This window comes from Trichechus manatus, unplaced genomic scaffold (genome assembly GCF_000243295.1).
Source record: "Trichechus manatus latirostris isolate Lorelei unplaced genomic scaffold, TriManLat1.0 scaffold00028, whole genome shotgun sequence".
NCBI classification, from domain to species: domain Eukaryota; kingdom Metazoa; phylum Chordata; class Mammalia; order Sirenia; family Trichechidae; genus Trichechus; species Trichechus manatus.
In genome coordinates this window covers 18,129,525-18,153,918 of record NW_004443964.1, presented here as the reverse complement: position 1 = coordinate 18,153,918, position 24,394 = coordinate 18,129,525, and the positions used below count along the sequence as shown (strand labels likewise).

At 36.3% G+C, this 24,394-nt stretch overlaps 1 protein-coding gene across 2 annotated transcripts in view; it reads left to right on the top strand.

Annotated features, from left to right (window-relative positions):
• The first annotated feature begins 328 nt into the window (after positions 1–328).
• Positions 329–24,394, top strand: part of TANC2 (tetratricopeptide repeat, ankyrin repeat and coiled-coil containing 2) — a 232,057-nt gene continuing 207,991 nt past the window's right edge. For both annotated transcript variants that reach the window (XM_023729377.1, XM_023729376.1), the window contains exon 1: positions 329–1,625. In XM_023729377.1, coding sequence (XP_023585145.1) covers positions 1,517–1,625 — 109 coding nt within the window. In that variant the 5' untranslated portion in view covers positions 329–1,516. The remainder of the gene's footprint in view (positions 1,626–24,394) is intronic.

Here is a 24,394-nt window from a genome sequence, read left to right as displayed (position 1 = left end):
GTAGAGGCACTGTGAGTTGGAATCAGCTCGACGGCACGGGGTTTGGTTTTTTATTGAGTTTTTATGGAGCCCTGGTGACACAGTGGTTAAGCGTCAGCTACTAACCAAAAGGTCAACGGTTTGAATCCCCCAGCCACTCCCTGGAAACCCTCTGGGGCAGTTCTGCTCAGTCCTACAGGGTCGCTATGAGTCGGAATTGACTCAGTGGCAATGAGTTTGGGTTTTTTTTGGGTTTACTGAGTTTTGAATTTCATAATTCCAATTTTCTGCAGAAATTCTAAACTTTTTTTTTAAACATATTAAGCATACAGCTTTAAATTCTGTGCCTCATATTTCCATTACCTATTTCCCCTATGTATCTGTTTCTGGTTATGGTTTTTCTGTTTTACTTTGTTCATGTTATCTTGTCTCTTTGTTATTTTTAATTAAGGACCAGATAATGTATATGAAAAATTATATAAATAATTTGAGACCTATGATGAGATTATCTTCCTCAAAGAAGATTTATGTTTGTTTTTGGTAGGCCCTAGTAATCCAGGATCACTTTAATTTTGTGGGAGATACTTGGATCTGGGCTTCAGTCCCTGTGAGGGCCAATCTGCTTTCAGTTCATACTTACTTTTAGCGTGTATCCCTTTGGTGTCTCAAACGAAAGTGTTGGGGTTTTACCAGTTACCCCTCCGCCCCGTAGTGGAGTCATAGACTAATATTTATACTCGCAGCCCTGTAAAACCGTCAGTAGCTTCTTAGTTTCTCGGGTGCCACTAAGTAAAAAGTAGCCCCAGTGCCAGACTTCACTCTTTTCCTTGTAATTCTTCATCATGCTATTAACTCTCCAACCTTAAACATATATAATTCTCGTTTTTCTCTGGGAAAAATTGGTCTGAATTACATAATCTGCCGTTACCAAAAGTGGAAGTGAACAACATATAATTTACTCTTTACTCTTTTAGAAAAAGTTAGAACAGATGCCAGGATCACCGTATAATAATGTTAGTCTTACCTACTTGCATTTGTACATACTTTCTTAGAGGTGATAAGAAATGGTCTTACGGGAAATTGCACATGATGGTGTGTCAAGCAGTTGAGTATCTTTTTTCATGTTTGTCCTATCAGGGAAAAAAATTGAGAACCATTACTGTATAACATTTGTTGCACTGTGCTGCAATTATTTCTTTATATGACTGCATCTCTCATTAGACAGTGAGCCCCTTACAAGCAAGAACCTTGTTTTACTCATCTTTAATTTCCTAGTGTTAGAACTGGAATACAGTATACAGTAAGTATAGAAATGAATATACATGTTAAAAATACCTTATTTGGCTTTTCACAGTGACAGTATCAGTATATGGCATTCTGAAGTATCCTAAAAGATAAATTTTAATAGGGAAGGAATTACCTTTTCTCACCAGCTCTTTCGTTTTGTCTTTTTTATCTGACAGGTGGCATCTCCACAGAAAGCGACTGTGCTTTTGAGCCAGACTACGCCGTCCCGCCACTTCCAGTGAGTGAAGGTATGCAGCACATTCGGATTATGGAGGGCATGTCTCGCTCTCTTCCATCCTCCCCCTTACTCACACATCAGTCTATCAGTGTTCGGCTCCAACCTGTGAAGAAGTTAACTGGTAAGGACTTTACCTAAACTTAGTATGTTTAACAGGAAGCATAACAGTATAACACTGTGGGTCGTATAGATACATTTGTGTGCATCTTTAGGGTTTTCCTCTTTGCCCTTCCTAATGTCACAGACTCTTGGAAAGTTAAGCTCCTACTGCTTTTAATTTAGAGAATTAGAATAGTATGCAGTTTGACAGATTGATATATGTATTTTCTAAATGATCCATCTGTTGTGGACGTATTTTTCTAGGCTTTCAGGAGGTTTCTAGTTTTGCAAAAATACACTGTTTTTCTAATTTCATTTATCAGCCTGTTCATGTCAGATCAACAGATGGAGACATTGTAATTTTTGGATAATATGAGTTTGATAGTTCAGCAAAGGTACGTCAGTAATATTTTTGTTTGAAATGATGATTTCTTTATTTCTACCTGTTTTTAAAAGCTGATTTAGATAGTTTCCTCTCCATTGCACATTTCTACAACTTGTTGGGCTATTAACTATAATTCATAAGTTGCATTGACTTTAATATGTTCTTATAATACATATTGCCATTCAGATCAAGTAGTTAGGTGTGGAACTGCGTCTTTATTAAATAAACTTTTATCTTTTAAATTTTTTTCAGGGTAGAAATTTTAACATATAGTTAAAAAATATTTATGTTTGAAAATATGTAATGCTGAGTCACTTTGTTAGCTTTTTCTAACATTATCAGTATATCCCTAATGTCAGTAAATTGACTAGTATTGATGGGTTATGAGTGCATGGAGGAAAGAAATTGTCATTCACAAAGGATATATTGACTACTTTCTACGTACTTGCATTGAGCTAGACAGAGGGAGGTTTGGTTATGACAATTCAAAAGAAAATAAAAAGAAAGAGAAAATAGAATCTTTGGACTCTTCCACCTATTTAGCATGGAACTTTTATAGTGTCTATAATTTTTAAAATAACAATATTTCTTCATTCTATAATTCCACAAAGCATAAGTCTTAATCTATTCACATTGTTTATTATTTTTTAGTCATCTTCAAAGCAGCCAAAATAGTCTATTTTGACTCCTGGGTTATTAGGTAAAATATCCTAAAATAACATTTTACTAAAATATCGGTTCGCTTGTGATGTCTAAATATATGATAGACCTTATGAGATGGAGCTTGAATAAAATTTTTTTGCTTAGAAATACTCCCCCCCTTTTTTTTTGTTAAAGGTATTATTGATTACTGAAAATACCCACGCGTATTAGCTCATATATTCTTCACATTTGTCTCCATTTTACGGATGAGTAAATTAAGTTTTAGAGAGGTAAAATGACTTGCTTAAGATCATACAGCTAGGAGGATGTCAGAGCCAGGATTAATATCCAGTCCCTTAAACTTCCAAATTTGTCTCATTTTTCCAGTGAAAAAATTGAGGTTTAAAGAAGTTATATAATTCACCCAGGCCATCTGGTGTATCAGTTAAGACATTTTTGTTCTAAGTAACAGAAATGGTTTAAACAATAAGGAGAAACTGGAAGACCTAAAGGTTAGGCAAGTGGCAAGGTTCATTTGATTTAGTTGGATATTGTTGTACATTGGGGAAGGTGTGGAAGAAAGTATGGAGGCACACACTATTGGCCCCAATTATCTGTGATAGTGGCATTAGTGCTCTTTCCAGTATGTTTTTGTTCATAATATCATAAAGTCCCTTTGCATACTTCTTAATATATAGATAGTTAAGGAATGCTAGTAGTTCCTTCATTCAGTATTTATTGAATTCATACTGTTTGCCTATTATGTACATTATAAGTTTAGTAAAAGCTATTTGAATATTCACACTGTTGGTAGGGATATAAATTGGTGAGCCTTTTAGTAGGGCAATTTGGCGATACATATCAAAATTGTACAGGACCATTCACTGGTGGTTCATTGATAGAATTGTCATCTTTCATGTGGGAGACCAGAGTTCAGTTTCCAGCCAGTGTACCTAATGCATAACCACCACCTGTCTGTCAGTGGAGGCTTGCGTGTTGCTGTGATGCTGAACGTGTTTCAGCAGAGCTTCCAGACTAAGACGGACTAGGAAGAAGCCTGGTGATCTACTTCTGATAACCGTATGGATCACAGTGGTTCATTCCCGTTGTGCATGGGATCATCATGAGTCAGGGGCCGGCTCTGATGGCAGCTAAGAATAACAGCATCAGAATTGTAAATGTACATAATTGTTGACACAGCAGTTTCATTGCTAAGATTTTATTTTACAAATAAATTTAAGCAAGTTTGAAAATATGTGTGTTCACGTATATAATGTATATACATACCAAAAAAAACCAAACCTGTTGCCATTGAGTTGATTCCGACTCATAGCGACCCTATAGGACAGAATAGAACTGCCCCTTAGGGTTTCTAAGGAATGGCTGGTGGATTCGAACTGCCAACCTTTTGGTTAGCAGCCGAGCTGTTAACCACTGCACCACTGGGGCTCCTTTTATATAGTATTATTTATATAACAAAAAATGGAAGTCTAAATATTTATCAGTAATAGGAACCCATCTGTGTTTTGAAGAGGACACACGCAAAACATTCAGATATAACTCTTGCTTGAAAGTGGGACTCGGAGAGGGATGATAAATGTTGTTATATATCCTTATAGTGTTTGTTTTGTTTACCATGTATAAAATACAAAATCTCATAAGGCAGTATAACAAAGTGGACCCAGCCTGCCTGAGTTTAAATCCCAGTACTGCCATTTCCTTACTGTGTAACCTTGGGCAAATTATTTCAAGTCTCTGTACTTCCGTTTCCTTGTTTGTAAAATCGAGATAATAGTATCTATCTCATAGGCCTATTGAGAGAATTGGATGAATTAGTACATGTAAATCCCATTAGACAGTGTCTGACATAGAGTAGGTAGTCAATAAATATTAGCTACAGTTATTATTGTAATTTTAAAAAGGAGATTTGGATATTGAATTTCTATCAGCTATGTCAAATATGAGTTCTGAGTTTTTGGAAGTTGGTGGTCAGGTAATTTACTTAATGACCTTAAGTAAGTCTCTTTACTTTTCTGAGGGGTAACCTTCAAATACTAGTGTCAAATGGGCTATTATGTAATCTCTGGGGAAAAAAAATTGGCTTGATTTAAAAATCATTTGCCGCCAGTAGATTGAAATGACCATGTGGCAGTCCAATATGGCTGGTAAATATGTCACAGTAACTGATGTGATCATGTTAAAACTGTTTATTTTACATTGCTAGCTGTGGCCAAAATATTTTCTTCATGGCTATCATGAAAACATTGACTTGTTTCATAGACATCCTGGGAAAATCATTGTAAAGCTATTTTGAAACTAAAAAGAGCCAATACATAGTGTTTGTCTACATAGTCTAAGTTATTGTAGTGCACTCATAATGCTATTTTTAGCATAAGAATAATTATCTTACAATTTTAGGAAACATACTGGAATTCAAGGTGTATTATGGTAAATTTTGTTATTAGATTAAAAAATTACAGGGTTGCTGTGAAGATTAAGTAAGATTTCTGATACATACAACCTGGTATATAATAGACATTGAAAACATGTTATACTTTTCTTCCAATTTTTATCTTGGATAAAATGGAAACGTAGTCTTATTTTATAGACATTCTGAGAAAATTATTGAAAAGCTAATTTGAAAATACAGAGGGCCTAGAGATAGCGTTAAGTCTATGTAGTCTGATTTATCTCAGTATACTTATGATACTCTAGCATAAGAGTAGGTAATTTGCAATTTTAGGAAAAACATTGAATTCAAAATTTACTGTACTGAATTTTATTAGATTAAAAAATATAGTAGATGTATGTGGTGTTTTAGCGCCATCATTGCTAACTGTTCCGTATTTGTAATTTGATTTCCACATTGATAAAGTGATTTATGCCATAGTTTTATAAGGTTAAATGAGGAAATATATATGAAGACTTTGAAGCTCTTTGGAAGAATAGTGCTAATTAAACCAAGTCTGGACCTCATTCATACATTAGAATTTCTAATTCAGATTCTGTAGTTTACGGATTAAAGATTATTGGGCTGTTTTAAACTCCAAGGTTTATACTCAGTGGTAGGGGTGGAGAAAGGAGGCCTTACTCTCATTTCTGGCCCAGAAGTTAGTCTTGTAGTCTTCCAAACCAAAAGTAGAGAATTAAGGGATTATTACTTGATTCAATGTGGATAATTTCAGTTATCATGAGTCATTATTTATGTTTGAGAGTACTTAAATGGCAACATAAATTATCAAATAAATAATCCTTTTATGATGTTTACACACACTGTATTTGCAACATAATTAAATCTGTTCATTTTAGATTTTAAAGGAACTTAACCTAAGAATTTGTATACAAGAAAATAATTTTCTGTTCTACTAGTGTTATTTCGTATTTGAATGGAAGTCACTTATGTAGTGTGAAAGTATTATATTTGGTATTGTAATATTTGTTTATAGTATAATTATAGCAGCTGTAATTTTACTGAGAAGCCCTGGTGATATGGTGGTTAAGTGCTCAGCTGCTAACCAAAAGGTCAGTAGTTCGAACCCACCAGATGCTCTGCAGGAGAAAGATGTGGCAATCTCCTTCCGTAAAGATTTACAGCCTTGGAAACCCTATGGAACAGTTCTGTATCCTATAGGGTTGCTGTGAATTGGAATCGACTCGACGGAAGTGGGTTTGATTTGGGTAGTATTGCTATATGCATTGAAATACAGCAGTTCTGACTTCCTACCTCTACTTAACTACTACTAGGGAAAGTTTACCAAAATGATCTTTGATGGAGAAAAGGCCAAAGTAATAAGTCATTTATATTTTTTAAATGAAATTATTTCATTTCTGTCAGGCTAGATGTCTTGTGTATGGAAACTTTCTCATAAAAAAGATTATAGCTTATTTTTAGAAAAAGCAAGTGATTTTGACACTTGGAAGAGCCATATATTAGTATGTGTTTGGCTCCAAGTAACAGAAAATACAAGCAGTGGCTTTTTTGTAGACTCAAAACAAGGGTAAGAAACCCAAAGGCCCAACTACTCAGTTTCCTCATCCATTCCTCAAGTATGAATCCAAATATGAGCACCACAAGTATAATAGAAATAAGTGAGCTTTTCTCTTAAACCAGATTGAATCCCAACATTGCCTCATATTGGTTGTTATATGAGACAAATTGGTTTATTTCTGCTTTCTTTAGTTTCTTCTGATGTAATGAAGTGATAATAACTTACCTTCACAGAGTTGCTATGAAAATTAAGTGAAATACCTATGCACACAGCCTGGCACATAGACAGTGAGTAAATGATTCTTCTAATTTTGTGCGCGCCTGCGCGCGTCCGCACGCACACACACACACACACACAAAAGGAAAGATAAAATTTGTGACTTTTACCGTAGTAAAATCTTGTCGTTGTTTGCCATTGAGTCAGTTCTGACTCATGTATATATAGGACTGAGTAGAACTGCCTCAGAGGGTTTCCTAGGCTGTAATCTTTATGGGAACAGATCACTAGGTCTTTTCTCCTGTGGAACTGCTGGTGGGTTTGAACTGCCAAAATTTTGGTTAGCAGCCAAGCACTTAACCATTGCACTACCAAGGCTCCTTAGTAAAATCTTACTTATCTAAAATGCTTAGAGATGATGTTTCTCACTGTATTGTCCCTAGATCACTTGTATTATGAATATCTGGAGTATTTCTTTAAAAAATGCCAATTTCTGGATTTTCAGATTTACCTAATCACTTCCACATCAGAGATTCTGTCTGATTAAATCTGAGAATCTATATTTTTAACAACCTATTTTGCTCACTAAAGTTTGAGAACCGCTACTTTGCAAATGAGTCATTTTAGATAATTGAGTTTTTTTCTAGTATTAAGAGTTTGTTGTTTTAAATCATTTAAAAAAATTTGGAAGGATGTCTTAAAACTATTGCTTACTTATATGCTGACCTAATCTAACCTTTTCTTGATGATTTAGAGCTGTAGTATAAACATGAATTATTGAAATATAGTACCCTTAGGTGACCTACTGAAGACATGACAGTTTACTCCTACACTGAGTGGGCCCAGACCATTAGTTTTTCTGTTTTCTCCTTTAATCACAGATTCTCATTTGTCAGTGTTTGTTACTCTGTTTTTGGTTGTCTGTTGTAGTTCTTCACCCTCTTCTAATTCGTACCTAATGATGTGGACTTAGAAATTACATCACTACACTTGTCAGTTTAGGACTTGGTTATATAGTTTACTAGGAAACCACTTTTATGTGATATGCTGGTGAGGAGCAGCAGCTTAAGAGAACTTCTGGACTCAGATACTCATATTTTAGGGTCTAATTTGAATTAGCCAAGTACTGTATATAAGATGGAGCCCTGGTGGTGTAGTGGTTAAGAGCTCTGCTGCTAACCAAAAGCTCAACAGTTCGAACCCACCAACCACTCCTTGGATACCCTATGGGGCAGTTCTCCTCTGTCCTATAGGTTTTCTATGAGTGGGAATCCACTCCACGGCAGTGGGTTTTGGTTTGGTATATAAGATTGTTAAGAAACCACAGTAGTACTTTTCAACACAGCAGTGCATTATCACTACCAGTTTAAGAGGTTTCTTTCTTTATAAACTTATACTGAGTTTCCTATTACCTGTTCTCTCTCTAAATGGTTATTCTTTTCTACAATTTTTTTTTTTTTTTTTTCATTTGAGGGCTAATATTTTCTAGAGGAAACTAGAGTCTGCTTAGGAAAATTACAGAAAAGATAGTTACGGAAATTATCATTTGTAGCATATAGACTCTGTGAAGCTGTTATTAGGCTTCATCTGTGTAAAAATAGAGTTCTTGGTATGTGTTCCTTTCCCTGGTGTACAGTTTAACTGGTGAGCTAATGAGCTGACCCACAAATGTCTTTTCCATCTTAGCAGTTGCTTGGTTAGGGTCTTAATCACAGAAAACAGAGTTGCCCCAGCTAGTCTAAACAGAAGGGCATTTATTAAAGGGTTTTGATAGCTTTCAGAATCTCCAAGAGGGCCTGAACAATCCCAATTATAGGGTTACAATTCTAAAGGAAAACCACTGCCTCTATCACAGATGTCCCAGAGGAACCAGATGCCTCTACCTTAGTGTATTCCGGAAGATCCTATCTCTCTACATGTGGCCATTCTATCACTTTCTCATTGGAGACATGTGAGGGTACATCTGAATGGTGGAAACTTAAGTCACATGTCTGTACCTTAACTGCAAGGGAATGTGGGAAATGTAGATTTTGGCTTTCCAGCCATAGTAGTACAGGAGCACAAGCTAGAAAAAGTTGAAAGAGATTGAGTAAACCAACTTACAGTGTTTGCCGTAGTAGTCTTCACATAGCTCTTGGACTTAGAGTTTCATACTTTCTACTCTGTTTTTGTCACATTCTACTAGAATGATACTCAGAAAAAAAGACTCAGTGTAGTGAATATTGGTGAGCTGTGTTAATACATCAGTGATGACTTTAGTCCATTTAAATGATAAGTCTCTTAATATTTCTTAGTAATGTCTGTCATGTTAATCAATAACTGATAATATATTCTTACTTTTATTTATTCTCTACATATCTTTTACTGCTACTTTGGGGATTAATAATTGGTTTCTACTGATATTTGAAGTGTTTCATAACTTAAAAATTGATGTAAATTTTACCCTTCTAATTAGCACACATATTATAGTTTTGTAGATGATTTTAGTTTATAATTCAAGTAACCATTAGAAGACTACTTTTTTTTTTTAAACAGAAGACTAGAATGTTAAAATATAACTGTAGGAAGATTACTCTTCAGATGACATACAGGATTGATTGGAGGAGAAGTTTAAGTCAAAGATAAATTGAAAGAATGTAAACAATGGATAATGATGAATTCATTATTGAAATTTCTAATATTCTATACCCCAGTCCTTCTTCAAAGGGTAAAAATATTTTTTCTTAAAACTGTTACATGGCTATACTAAAACAGAGGAGCCCTGGTGGCATAGTGATTAAGAACTGGACTGCTGACCAAAAGATTGGCAGTTCGAATCCACCAGCCGCTCATTGGAAACCCTGTGGGGCAGTTCTGCTCTGTCCTATAGGGTTGCTATGAGTCGGAATTGACTCGCCGGCAACAGGTTTGGTTTTTTGGTTTTATACTGGAACAGAAGATGAAATGCACATAGGCCCTTTGACATCGTTACCTGAATTACTTGGCAAATGAACTTTAATTCTGAACAGAAGTCTACCCAGTTATTTTTAAACTGCTTATACTTTCTTAAGCCTTTCTGTGATTCTACCTTTGAGCTTCTCCAGAGCTTTGATTTCAGGTCATAATCACTGCAGTTACTTCAAAGTGTAGGGTTAGCAAGAACTTATTTTTACATGTGACTTTGATTTCAGGAAGTCTGCATCATGGAAAATGGAAAAATCTTTGACAGGCCTTATCTAAGTGAAAAAGAGGGGAGAGAAAAGATAAATAACATAGAACAATAAATGAAATAGCCACTGATAATGTTTTTTATTATGAGAGAGTTCATAATTCATAATTATTCAACAATAAGAAAAACTGAATGAAATTAAAAAAAACAACTCAAGGAGACTTATAAATATGACTAGTCCTAGTCAAAAATCCCTAAGAGTCAGGAGGCTCTAACGATTTTACAAGCAAGTTTTACTAAACTTTAAAATAATAATGTTGTTGCTGTTAGGTGCCATCTGGTCGGTTCCAACTTATAGTGACTGTCTTAGTCATCTAGTGCTACTCTAACAGAAATACCACAAGTGGATGGCTTCAGCAAAGAGAAATTTATTCCCTCACAGTCTAGTAGGCCAGAAGTCCAAATTTAGGGCATCAGCTCCAGGGAAAAGCTTTCTCTGTTGGCTCTGGAGGAAGGTCTGTGTCATCAATCTTCCCTTGGTCTGGGAGCGTCTCAGCATAGGACCTCAAGTCCAAAGGATGCACTTTGCTCCCGGCGTTGCTTTCTTGGTGGTATGAGGTCCCCCCTCTCTGCTTTCTTCCCTTTCCTTTTATCTCTTGAGAGATAAAAGGTGGTGCAGGCCACACCCCAGGGAAACTCCCTTTACATTGGATCAGGGATATGACCTGGGTAAGAGTGGTGTTACAATCCCACCCTAATCCTCTTTAACATAAAATTACAATCACAAAATGGAGGACAACCACACAGTTCTGGAAATTGTGGCCCAGCCAAATTGATATACACATTTTTTGGGGGACATAATTCAAACCATGACAGGGACCTTATGTATAACAGAACGAAATACTGCCCGGTCCTGTGCCGTCCTCACAATCATTGTTATGCTTGAGCCCATTGTTGCAGCCACTGTGTCGGTCCAGCTCACTGAGGGTCTTCCTGTTTTTTGCTGACCCTCTGCTTTACCAAGCATGATGTCCTTCTCCAGGGACTGATCCCTCCTGATAACACGTCCAAAGTATGTGAGACGTAATCTCGCCATCCTCGCTTTTAAGGAGCTTTCTGGTTGTACTTCTTCCCAGACAGATTTGTTCATTCTTTTGGCAGTCCATGTTATATTCAATATTCTTCACCAACACCACAATTCAAAGGCATCAGTTCTTTGGTCTTTTTCATTCATTGTCCAGCTTTCACATGCATATGATGCGATTGAAAATACCATGGCTTGGGTCAAGTGCACCTTAGTCTTCAAGGCGACGTCTTTGCTTTTCAACACTTTAAAGAGGTCTTTTGCAGCAGATTTGCCCAGTGCAATGTGTCTTTTGATTTCTTGACTGCCACTTCCATGAGTGTTGATTTTGGATCCAAGTAAAATGAAATCCTTGACAACTTCAATCTTTTCTTTGTTTATCATGATGTTGCTTTATTGGTCCAGTTGTGAGGATTTTTGTTTTCTTTATGTTGACATGTAATCCATAGTGAAGGCTGTGATCTTTGACCTTCATCAGTAAGTACTTCAAATCTTCTTCACTTTCAGCAAGCAAGGTTGTGTCATCTGCATAACACAGGTTGTTAATGAGTCTTCCTCCAATCCTGATGCCCCATTCTTCTGCATATAGTCCAGCTTCTTGGATTATTTGCCCAGCATACAGATTGAATAGGTATGGTAAAAGGATACAGCCCTGACACACACCTTTCCTGACTTTGAACCATCAGTATCCCCTTGTTCTGTTTGAACAACTGCCTCCTGGTCTATGTACAGGTTCCTTTTGAGCACAATTAAGTGTTGTGGAATTTTACCCATAATTTGTTATGATCCACATAGTTGAATGCCTTTGCATAGTCAGTAAAACACAGGTAAACATCTTTCTGGTATTCTCTGCTTTCAGCCAGGATCCATCTGACATCAGATATCCCTGGTTCCACGTTCTCTTCTGAATCTGTCTTGAATTTTTGGCAGTTCCCTGTCCATGCAGTGCTGCAACTGCTTTTGAATGATCTTCAGCCAAATTTTTATTGCATGTGATATTAATGACAGTGTTCAATAATTTCAGCATTTGGTTGGATCACCTTTCTTTGGAATAGGCATAAATATGGATCTCTTCCAGTCAGTTGGCCAGGTGGCTGTCTTCCAAATATCTTGGCATAGACAAATGAACACTTCCAGTGCTGCATCTGTTTGTTGAAACATCTCAATTGGTATTCCATCAATTTCTGGGGCCTTGTTTTTCACTAGTGTCTTCAGTGCAGCTTGGACTTCTTTCTTCAGTACCATCGTTCTTAATCATATGCTGCCTCCTGAAATGATTGAACATTGACCAGTTCTTTTTTGGTACAGCAACTCTGTGTATTCCTTCCATCTTCTTTTGATGCTTCCTGTGTTGTTCAGTATTTTGCCCATAGAATCCTTCAATATTGCAACTCAAGGCTTGAATTTTTCCTTCAGTTCTTTCAGCTTGAGAAATGCTAAACATGTTCCTTCCTTTTGATTTTCTAACTCCAGGTCTTTGCACATGTCATTATGCTTTACTTTGTCTTTGCGAGCCACCCTTTGAAATCTGTTCAGCTATCTTAGTCATGTAGTGGTGCTATAACAGAAATACCACAGGTGGGTGGCTTTTAACAAAGAGAACTTTATTCTCTCACAGTCTAGTAGGCTACAAGTCCAAATTCAAGGCATCAGCTACAGGGGAAGGTTTTCTCTCTCTGTCAGCTCTGGAGGAAGGTCCTTGTGATGCATCAGTCTTCCCTTGGTCTGGGAGCATTTCAGCGCAGGAACCTCAGGTCCAAAGGGCACACTCTGCTCCTGGCACTGCTTTCTTGGAGGTATGAGGTCCTCATGTCTCTCTGCTCACTTCTTTTATATCTCAAAATAGATTGGCTTAAGACACTGTCTAATCTTGTATATCTCATCAATATAACTGCTGCTAATCCATGTTACTACATCATAGTTATGGAATATACAGCACATGGGGAAATCACATCAGATGGCAAAATGGTAGACAATCATACAATCCTGGGAATCATGACCTGGCCAAGTTGACAGATATTTTTGCAGGACATAATTCAATCCATGACAAGCTCTTTTATTTCATCATTTCTTCATTTGCTTTAGCTACTCGGCGTTCAAGAGCAAGTTTCAGAGTCTCTTCTGACATCCATTTTGGTCTTTTCTTTCTTTCCGGTCTTTTTAATGACCTCTTGCTTTCTTCATGTGTGATGCCCTTAATTTCATTCCACAACTCATCTGGTCTTCAGTCATTAGTGTTCAATGTGTCGAATCTATCCTTGAGATGGGCTCTAAGTTCAGGTTGGATATACTCAAGTTTGTACTTCGGCTCTCTTGAACTAGTTGTAATTTTCTTCAGCTTCAGCTTGAACTTGCATATGAGCAGTTGATGTTCCACACTCAGCCTCTGGCCTTGTTCTGACTGATGATGTTGAGCTTTTCCATTGCCTCTTTCCACAGACATGGTCAGTTTGATTCCTATGTGTTCCATCTGGCGAGGTCCACGTGTATAATGACCGTTTATATTGTCGGAAAAAGGTATTTGCAATGAAGAAGTCGTTGGTTTTGCAAAATTCTGTCATGGAGGTTAATACATCTTTATGACTAACAAATATATAATCATACCAGAATTGTTGTTACAGTGGCATATGCTGTCCACATGAAAGAACAGCATGATAAATAAATTTATCTAATTATTTTGCTTTATAGGCATTATGTCTGAATATTTCATTAAATATGTGAGGTTGAGAAAGAAACACACATTGATATGATACAGAACAATTTCATATGGAATTGCCCTATCTAAATAGATGAAATAGCATAGCATCAGTAGACCATGTATGCTTCAGGAACCTAATGAGAGATTTTTTTTCCTCCATAAGTCATTTCAGAGCCATGTCCAGAATGCTGCAGAGGGAGTAACATTATAACTGCTAAATCTGTGAATTGACACTTTCCCTAGCCTCCCTTCTCCCCTGACCCCTGGAATAGCTATCCTGCTATCTACTGGAAGGGAAGGAACTCTTCTGGATTCCTGGGAAATGAGGAGAAACTATGACAAGAAAAAGGTTCTCTGGTCCCAGTGAGGAGAGGTCTTCAGAAGCATAGGTTGGAACAGTAACCCTGTCTTGCAGTGATTGACACAAGAAATTTCCTTTATCATGAATGAAAGCTATGAGCATTTTCAAGGAAGTTAGTTCCTTGAACCTTTCACCATCTAGAGGGAATACAAGAGGTAGCGTGCCTCCCTTTGAAATTGATATCATTGCTCAGTTGATGGTACTGCAGTTTTGGTATATCTGATGCATACCATCTGAATAAAAGACATTTGATTAGATTTCTGATATCTCTAAGTATTTAAATTATGGTGTTGGCGAAGAATATTGAACATAACATGGTCTGCCAGAAGAATAAATCTGTCTTGGAAGAAGTACAGCAGAAATGCTCCTCAGAAGCAAGGATGGTGAGACTTAGTTTCACGTACTTTGGACGTGTTAAGAGGGACCAGTCCTTGGAGAAGGACATCATGCTTGGTAAAGTAGAGGGTCAGTGAAAAAGAGGAAGACCTTCAACAAGATGAATTGACACAGTGGCTTCAGCAGTGGGTTCAAGCACAGCAACAATCATGGGGGTGGCACAGGACTGGGCAGTGTTTCGTTCTATAGTACTATGAGTCAGAACTGACTCGACAGCACCCAACAACAAGAACTATTTAAAAATGAATTTTCTTCTATCTCACATTCTAAACAGTTCCCTACATTACCATGCAATATCACTGTCTAATTTTACCATTTAACCCAATAAATTATGATGTTACTTTTGCCCAGGTGGCACAGTGGTTAAGAGCTCAGCTGCTACCCAGAGGGCCAGCAGTTTAAATCTACCAGCCGCTTCTTGGAAACCCTATGGGGCAGTTCTACTCTGTCCTGTAGGGTCACAATCAATCAGAATCAACTCAACAGCATTGTGTTTGGTTTGGTTTTTGGTAGACATATATTAGCTTGCTAAAGTATTATGAATCTTTTTAATTACTTTGTATACAGTTTTTGTTAGTTTGTGCATTGTTGCTGTATTTTGCAATATGTATTCACACTGTGGTGATTCAGGAATTCAGAGGAATAAAAGCTGAGAAGAAATCAGTAGGAGTTTACAGCTTTAACCCTTTGGTGACCCAGTTATTCTCTGCTTTGAATTTTTTGTTGATATTGTGTGTTTTTACTAATGGAAATATTCTGAATCATTGAGTCTATCTGAATTTTTGGTAGGTGGTTTGGATTTTTTTTTCCTTTCCCCCTGCCACAAGCCTACCCTAAGGGTTTAGTGGTATATATGAAGTACCACTGATTATACCCCGGAGTCCCCACCAGGGTCTATTTGTACATCTGTGTAAGAAATTAAAATTTTCAGAATTTCTATTTTTCCTACCAAAAGTTCAGACACCTCATGCAACGCTTCTGTGTTACTCCTGTAAAAATATTAATTTGCAGCACGCGACCATTTCTTTGGCTTCAGACGGTCCTAAACGCCCCTGCCTTGTGGCAGCACACACTGTCAGTAGTACAGCAGCTTCCCAATAAACCCCAGAGGCTGAAAAAGTTCATGGTTGCTATATGTACTGCTAGACACGAAAGGGTTAAGGCATGAGGCGCTTATGGCTTTTTAATATAAATTGTTCCCAGAATCCATGTCACAGCTCCTTATATGGTGCTGCTTTTTTCCTCTTGGTTGCTATGACAACAGCAGCACTGCACCATTCATCAGCTCTGGACCTGGGCTGCATCGCTAGCCTTCCGTGTTACTCCTGAATGTTAGGAAGAACATCCGTGAATCATTTACTGTTAACGCTGCGCCATTAGAAACCTAGGAACCAGTTCTTCTATCAGTTTGCTCTAGCAGAAGGGTAAACTAAACTGTACCATAGAAAGAATTGTATAAAAATATTTCTTTTTTTCCTAAGGGTATCACACAATCTATATTTGCTGCAGTATTCTGAAAGGATAAGCTTATGCCAAGCAATCTAATGAAAAGAACTGGGTCTGTATAATCTTTTTTGAAATCATTGACTGTTCAAAACAAATACCACATTGCTTCTCTGACTACAGAAAGAAGCAGGTGATGTTGTTAGGGGTTCTAAGCCCCTTTGGGAGCATCTCTTGTGCTTTGGGACCATAGTCAACATCTGCTGTAAGAAGTATCACCTGTAACACACAGTAAGTTCTAGGCAGTATGAGGAGATGGCTGGAGAAGATTAAAGTGTGCGTCATTACTGACGTGTCAGCCCTGATAACAACATGACCAGTGAATAAGAAGCATTTCAGGTTTTCAAGGGAAATGATTATATAGTATTGACTAATGAGGAAGAAAAACAAAAGCCTGTGAGTATGTTACATGAATTTCTGAGCTATAAGGCCTACTTTCGGCTTTGTAGAAAAATCGCAGCCTAAGAGAATTTGACTGTTAGTTTTCAGGGAAGCCATTAAGAAACTGTCATTAAGCACATTTATTTAATTTTTATTTGTATGCTGTTTTACTTTACCTATGTCTGTGTATATATGAACCTCTTAAAATAGCTCTATACTTAAAAAAAGGAGACTTTTATTGCAAAGAAGTCTGTTAAGTAACTCAGTTTTTTAATGTAAATGTGAAGGTCAGATTGCTTTTTTTGTTGGGTTGTGATTCCAGAATAGTTACCTACTTCCTATTGCAATGTCCTTACAAGTAAAATACCTTTTTAAAAAATAACAGAATAGAAACCTAGAATTTTGTAAGCATGCTTCCTGATGTATCAGATCTTTCCTATTATTTCATTAATTGGAATACTTACAAATGATGTTCTTGCATAGGCTAAGGATTTTTTAAAATTTGACATTATTTGCTAATGTTGTTGATGTAAATTGTCTATTTTCCCAGTTGAGTTCAGACTAAATTAGAGATCTACCCTTTTTGCTTGTATTTTTAGACCATTTGGTAATTGTGAACTTAAGATAAATTGAATTTGCAAATTGAATTTTCTCAAGGCTCTGTCGATTTTCTGGCTTTGAATTATTTTCTCTTTTTGGTTCTTTAGCTAACCATGGTAACATAGAAATGTACTAAAAGTAGGGAACTTGGTTTTTCAAAATTAGAATATTTGAACAGATCTTCAGCCACCTTAAAAAAGAAAAAAGCATTTTCATTTGGGCTTATTCTTTCAGTTATTTGTTGCTGGATCGTTCATCTTAAATGCATTTTTCAGAGAATATATACTTTAGGGATATAACTGGATCCCTTTAATTTACATAGTTATAAAAAGATTTCATTTTGTTACTGCTACCTTTGGATTTCTATTCCTCTTTCCAGTTTTGATACTTTAACCTGTAGACCTATACATATGACTTTGCCCAGTGTTTAAGAAAACCTTTTAATAGGGAGAACTAATGTATTAAAATATAATGAAAGTATTAATCACTTATACTCATGGTCATATATTTCATAAATAAGATTTTGCTTCTATTAGGAAGTCTAAAATTAGTGGATTAAATTAATTGAATAGTCACATTTTAACCATTTCCATGCAAGTTAAGAAAATGTGAATTTTAAAATTTAAGTATATATAGTAACTGTGCACATGTAAATTAATGCTCCTTTATGACTATCTAGCCTCACAAATATATACACATAAGCAAAAGATTTTTATTCCATCATCTCTGAAACCATAATTCTTGTTAAGAGTAACAAAAACTGATTTAGACACTTTTTAATATGGATAGTATTTTTAATAACAGATTTCTTCATTTTCAAGCAATGTTCTTTGGTACATCCTTGGTTTTTTTTAATGTTTGGAGCTTTGCCCACTGAATATATTCCTAAAAGATCATATATGAACCTATTTGTTTACTTGTTTGTAAATTCACTAATTTAGAATCAATTGGGGAAACTCCCTATTTTCAGAAGTTCTGTAGTAAGTCCTTTTATAATAATCAATACCTATTAAGTTGATTTGGTGAATTTGTATCACATATATTAGGTTTTCTTAAAGTAAGAACCATCAGTTTATTTCTGTATATAAAGATTCAAGTTGCAAATTTAACTACTAGTATTCTGTGAAAACATTATGCCTTGTATTTTGAAGTTATAGTTCATTCTCTTGATTTTAAAATGGTTCAACATCATCAGGTTTACTTTCTGAAATTCTTTAAAAAGTCTTTTCAGTATTATTCAGATATTTTAATAGCATGTAGAATAACATGTAACTGAGTAACATCTTAGTTAATAGTAGGCATTGCTTTTATTTATTAGGAAATGAGCTAATGAATAAATAATATATAAAAATGTAAAAGGCTCAATTTTTATTTTTCCAGTTTTCATTAACTAAAACTTAAACATGTCATCCTAACCTAATACCGCTCCTGAATATCTTGGAATTTGTTAGTACCAGTATTAAGCTCATACTAGAAATAAGTGCCTCATTTGTGTCAGGATATGCGCTAAGACTGAAAGCCTCACATTGGTGGTAAATCATTATAAGAGTAGTTCCTAATTATTTTTTCTCTTGGGAATCAGCCTTAATATTTCAATGATAAATTTGTGTTCTTTTTCACTCCAGCATTGTTTAGTAAAATTTTGGCTCAAATCCCTTTTTCACCAGTTGTAAGCTTAGGACAGGTTAACCTCCCTGAGGTTTCTCTTTTTTGTAAAGTTAATGACACAAAGCTTTTTGTAGAATAATTGTGAGCATTAAGAAAGATAATACATGTAAAGTATCTGGTATAGTGTTTGGCACAGAGGAAGCATTCTCTAGGTGATAATTCTCTTCTCCACCTTCCTCTCCATTAGCTTACATCAGTTCTTCTTGGACTTTTCCTTGGGAGTACTTTTAGGTCAGAGGAATTTGAATGCAATCCATAGTGGTCTGGGATGTAGCCTGAAGGGGCATCCAAAAGCAAACCTGGAAATTTTTTGAAAGTCTCATATTCTTTCTTGTAACATATTCTGCGTTTTACGTTTGTTTTTTATCATAGAACTGTTTTCAAAAAAAACTTTAAGTAAAACTCACTCTTCAAGAAGATGTGCCACGTTTTCTCCTATAAATTTGCATACCTACCTGTATGTATGTCCCAGTTTAAAACATACTACTTGAATCACTTGGTCTGGCTATTATTTTTAGGCAATAGAGATCCTGAAATAAAAGAAACATGTATTTTTCTGGAGAGAAGAGATTGAGGATCAAGAGACAGGCATGAAAAAAATGAATCTAAACCCTCCTCTAAAGTGAGAGTAGCAGCACAACTGGAAAAGCGTAGTCGATGTCACTGAACTGTGCATGTAGAAATTTTTGAAATGGTGTATCTTTGGCTATGTATATGTTGACCAAAAAAAAAAAAGGTCGAGAAGGGAGAGGGTTGACATGTCGTGGGTTGTTAACCAATGTCGTAAAACAGTATGTGTACTGCTGTTGAATGAGAAACTATTTGTCTGTAAACCTTCACATGAAGTACAATTATATATATAAATGAATCTGTTGAAGCTGGAAGGCTTACTCAATTCAAAAGAGTGAGTAGTGGAGGGGACCTGAGTCATGCACTTGCAGTGGGGTGAGAAAGGAATACCTTCCTGTTAGAAATAAAGAATGATGCTGGAGAAGCTAACAGTGCACACTGGCATTTGTAAAACTCTGAGAAGTCCTTCTATAAAGGAACCTATTTAACTATTTAATTCAGCGTCTCTGAAACTTATTTGACAACAGAACTCTTTTTTTTCCTTACCTGATGCTTACAAAATTGTGTGAAACAAGTGTTTCAAGGAGCGTACTTTGAGAAATAAGTGACTAAGAGAAGTTATGTCATTTAGAAGGAAAGAAGAATGGAAAACTGTGCAAAACAAAATATGACGGCAATCATCATGGCACTCCAGAACTTTATGGAAAAGTTACGTCTTGCTCAAATTCCCTGGGTAAATTGCACTTTGATGTTTTAAAGGTTAGTATGTTTTTTAAGTGGGAGAAAAGGTTATATTTATCATGTGGATTAGAAAGTGAAATGATAAAGTAACGTGAGTAAAAGCAGAGGCAAGAGTGTGCAGGGTGCATTCAAACAGTAAATAATATCAGTTTGTCTAAAGCAGAGATTTCACAAAAGGGTACTGTGGAAGAGAAAACTGGGACGTGATTGAGGATGCCTTTGGGGCAATGGTAAGCTAAAATGGTAGCAGTGGAAAAGTACAAAGAGAAAAAGACTTTGAAAGAATAAACAAATTTGGTGATTGACCAGTTATAGAATCCAGGAAGATGGAAGATCTGTCAAAGATAATTCTAAGATTTTAAGAATGGGAATTGATAGGCTCACTAATAGGAACGGAGAGATTAGAAAGACAGAGCTGGTTTTGACAAAATAAGGCACATTCAGTTCAAGGTGATATAGCAGGGTATTAGGGTGGAAGTGTGGTTCCAGCACTTTAAAAAGAAGTAAGGTTTAAAATGTGAACGTTATACCCATATAGAGTATAGCTAAAATTGTAAGAGTAGGTGAAATCTCTTAAGATGAGAGTTGAACAAAGAAACAAAAAGGGTAGGAAGTGAATATTTTATGAGCATTTACTAGGCATTTTTACAAGTTAAGTCATTTTATCTTTTCAGTAACACTTTATTATGGCCCTAATCTTACAGATTATGTTATGATCTATAGGGTTTTCATTGGCTAATTTTTGAAAGTAGACCTTTTTTGCCCAGTCTGTCTTAGTCTGGAAGCTCTGCTGAAAGCTGTCCACCATGGCTAACCCTGCTGGTATTTGAAATACCGGTGGCATAGCTTCCAGTGTCATAGCAAAACGCAAGCCACTACAGAACGACAGACTAACCGATGGGTGGTTTAAAGTTTTCAAAAGTGAAGATGTCGCTTTGATGACTGAAGAGTGTCTGACCCAAGCCATGGTCTTTTTAATTGTCTCATATACATGCAAAAGTTGGATAATGAAAAAGGAAGACAGAAGAAGAATTGATGCATTGAAACTGTGGTGGTAGTGAAGAATACTGAATATACGGTAGGTTGCTAAAAGAATGAACACATCAATCTTAGAAGAAATACAGTCAAAGTGTTCCTTAGAAGCAAGAATGACAAGACTTTGACTTGCTTACTTTGAACATGTCATCAAGAAACACATCATTGCTGAAAAAGAACATCATGTTTGATAAAGGTCAGGGCCACTGAAAATGAGGGAAACCCTCAATGAGATGAATTGACCCAATAGCCACAGTGGGCTCATACATACCAACAGTCACGAAGATGGCACGGGACCCAGGGCAGCGTTTCTTCGTGAGTCATGAGTTGACTTGACTAACAACAACAATTTACTTCTTTCTATACCTCTCTCAATAGTGTAGTGGTTAAGAGCTACGGCTGCTAACCAAGAGGTCAGCTGTTCAAATCCACCAGGCGCTCCTTAGAAGCCCTTATAGGGTTGCTATGAGTCGGAATTGACTCACCCGCAGTGGGTTTGGTTTTGGTTTTATACCTTTCTCTACTGTTCTGTGCTCTGTATTTTCAGTTTTCTTTTCTCTTTGGTGAAAAGAGAAAACCTTTGACTTTTTATCGTTAGAACAAATTTTAAAAGTGAGCGGAGAGTAATTAAAGCTCTTACCGGAAGGTTTAAGCTTTTATGACAATAAGATAGCCTGCCTGGATTTAGAAAACCTCTTGCTGCCAACAGCAGTGGGTACTGGTGCTGTCTTCTCCTTAAAACACTAATACAGTGTTTTATTAATACATTGTCCTCTCCCTAAAACACTAATGCAGTGTTCATTAATGTTCAAAGTATTTTGATGTAAAATTATATTGTTTACTTCCAGTGGCAGCTAGTTCCATACTCAAATAAGCCAGACTGCCTGGATTTGAATACTTGTTAGTTCTATGTCCTTAGGCAGGTAACTTAACGTCTCCGTGCCCCAGTTTCCTTCTCAGTAAAATGTAGGTGGTAATAGTACCTACATCATAGGGTCATTGTGAGTATTATTATTATTTAGTTTGTGTATAATATATGTCTTGTCTCCTTATAAGGCAGGAACAGTATTTAACCTCTTTATTATTATATCCTCAGCCTTTAGCACAATACCTGGTGTATAGTAGATGTCAGTATACATTTGTTGAATAAATCAATAAACATTCTGAGCTTACCTAAGACTTCAGTAATATTCTTAGCTTGAATGCCTTCAACTGAACAGGCCAAAGCAGATAACCCCATTACGATGTTAAAAGCCTTTGCTCATTCAGGTTTTATTAAAGTGAGATCTTGAAAATACCTGATTTATCATTTTATTTATTGATCAGACTTACGATGGTAAACACTTTGAAGCTGAGGCTGGAAGTAGGTATGACAAATGAGTCAGGATCCTGCTTCCCTCCCCTATCCTTAGGATTCCCTGAAGATCTTATAGGTCCTGGAAAAGGGAGAAATAGCATTCTTCATGCCAAATTTGACCTGGTTCAAGAACTTTTCCTGAAAAACTGCTCTATGTATGAGGTACAGCTTACCTAAACCTGAGGCTGGGTCGTATTGCAGTTATGACTAAGTTTCACGTTTTTAAGTGTCAAAAAATGACAGATTTAGCTTTGCAAAATTGAGATTAAAATTTACTGTTATTTTCCTGTTCTCACCATTGTACCAAATGTCTAATTTAATTTTCTACTTTCCACCCCATTCTGGGAATAAATCATAGATTTAATAAATAATCTTTAGATGTGTTAGTATCTATTCTATTTAGCTTTAAAGATTTACTCTTAACAATATTTTATTTGTATTTACAACAGAGCATTGAACTGTGAGCTACTCTTCTACTTCTGACTTAATATCTTAGGACGATATTTCTTGCCATAGTGCTTCAAATAGAATTGCACACTACTTGCATTTTGAGATCAAATGGAAAGGAAGCTTCTCAGGCAATAAATACCTTTGCATTGTATCTAGAACAAAATGACTGTCCTACATGTGTTAAGCTGCCTGAGCTATAACCTCTCTGTAACTGAGCAGACTTGGGTATAAAGTTTTTGGGACGGGAAAAAAAATAAACCTTGCCTAAGGTTGCACATGACATTGACTATAAGATAGGTTTCTTTTGGAGGAAAAACTGCAAAGCTTTTAATTGCTCAAGGCTGCTTTACTTTTAGGATTGGTGCAAAATAGCTAGGTTACCAGACTTCACATAGAGAAGAAATAAAGAGACGTATCAGTATTCCCACAGGAGTAGTGGTAAATACAGATGACATCACAACCACCATTTATTTGGCGTAGTGGTTAAGAGCTCGGCTGCTAACCAAAAGGTTAGCAGTTGGAATCCCCCAGCCACCCCTTGGAAACTCTATGGGGCAGTTCTACTCTGTCCTTTAGGGTCCCTGTGAATCGGAATCAAGTCGATGGCAACAGGTTTGTTTTTTGTTTTTGGAATAAGCCTTCTAAAGATGAAAGTTGGACGATTTGTTCTTGGTGAATGCCCCATGATAACCCGTTAGGAGTGTAGTTGATTTTGTTCTTTCTTGTGTGAAAGAAAAGAAAAATAACTAAACATTAGAAGCCAAAAAAAAAGAATAACTCCAAAGGTAGAACTGCTGTTTAAAAGTGACTTTTTTTCCCTTATCTTTTTCATACTCTCTGTGACCTATATATTTTCTTCAGAGTTATCCAGAAATTAATATAGCTTTTTAAATGGATGTTTATAGATTTATTCTATTTTAGTATATGCAATAATACAGGTTATGCTATAAAAAACTTATTATAACTTGCTATGTAGAGGTTCCTCTACTTGAATAGATAAAAATACGATAAAATTGACTTTCTGGAAATGTTTATTATTAATTGTTACAGTTAAGCTAGGTTGACCGTTTATGTTGGGCGTGGCAAACTTTTTCTTAAAGGCACAGACAGTAAATAATTTAGACTTTACCAACTAACAGGAAAAATCAAAGAATATTATGTAGGTATTTACTTTTATAATGATTTAAAATGTAACCATTAAAAAATGTAAACGCTGAAGCACAGCACTTACTACAGGGGAAGTCAGCACAACTGGACTAAACCTAAGCTAAGAAGTTTCCTGAATACAATCAAACACTTTGAGGGACAAACTAGCAGGGGTAGGGATCTGGGTGGGGACCATGCCTTCAGGGACATCTAGGTCAACTGGCATAACAAAGCTGATTAAGAAAATGTTCTGCATCCTACTTCGGTGAGTGGCATCTGGGGTCTTAAAAGCTTGCAAGCAGCCATCTAAGATGCATCAATTGGTCCCAACCACCTGGAGTAGAGGAGAATGAAGAACACCAAAGGCACAAGGAAAGTAGTAGCCCAAGAGACAGAAAGGGCCACATAAACCAGAGACTTC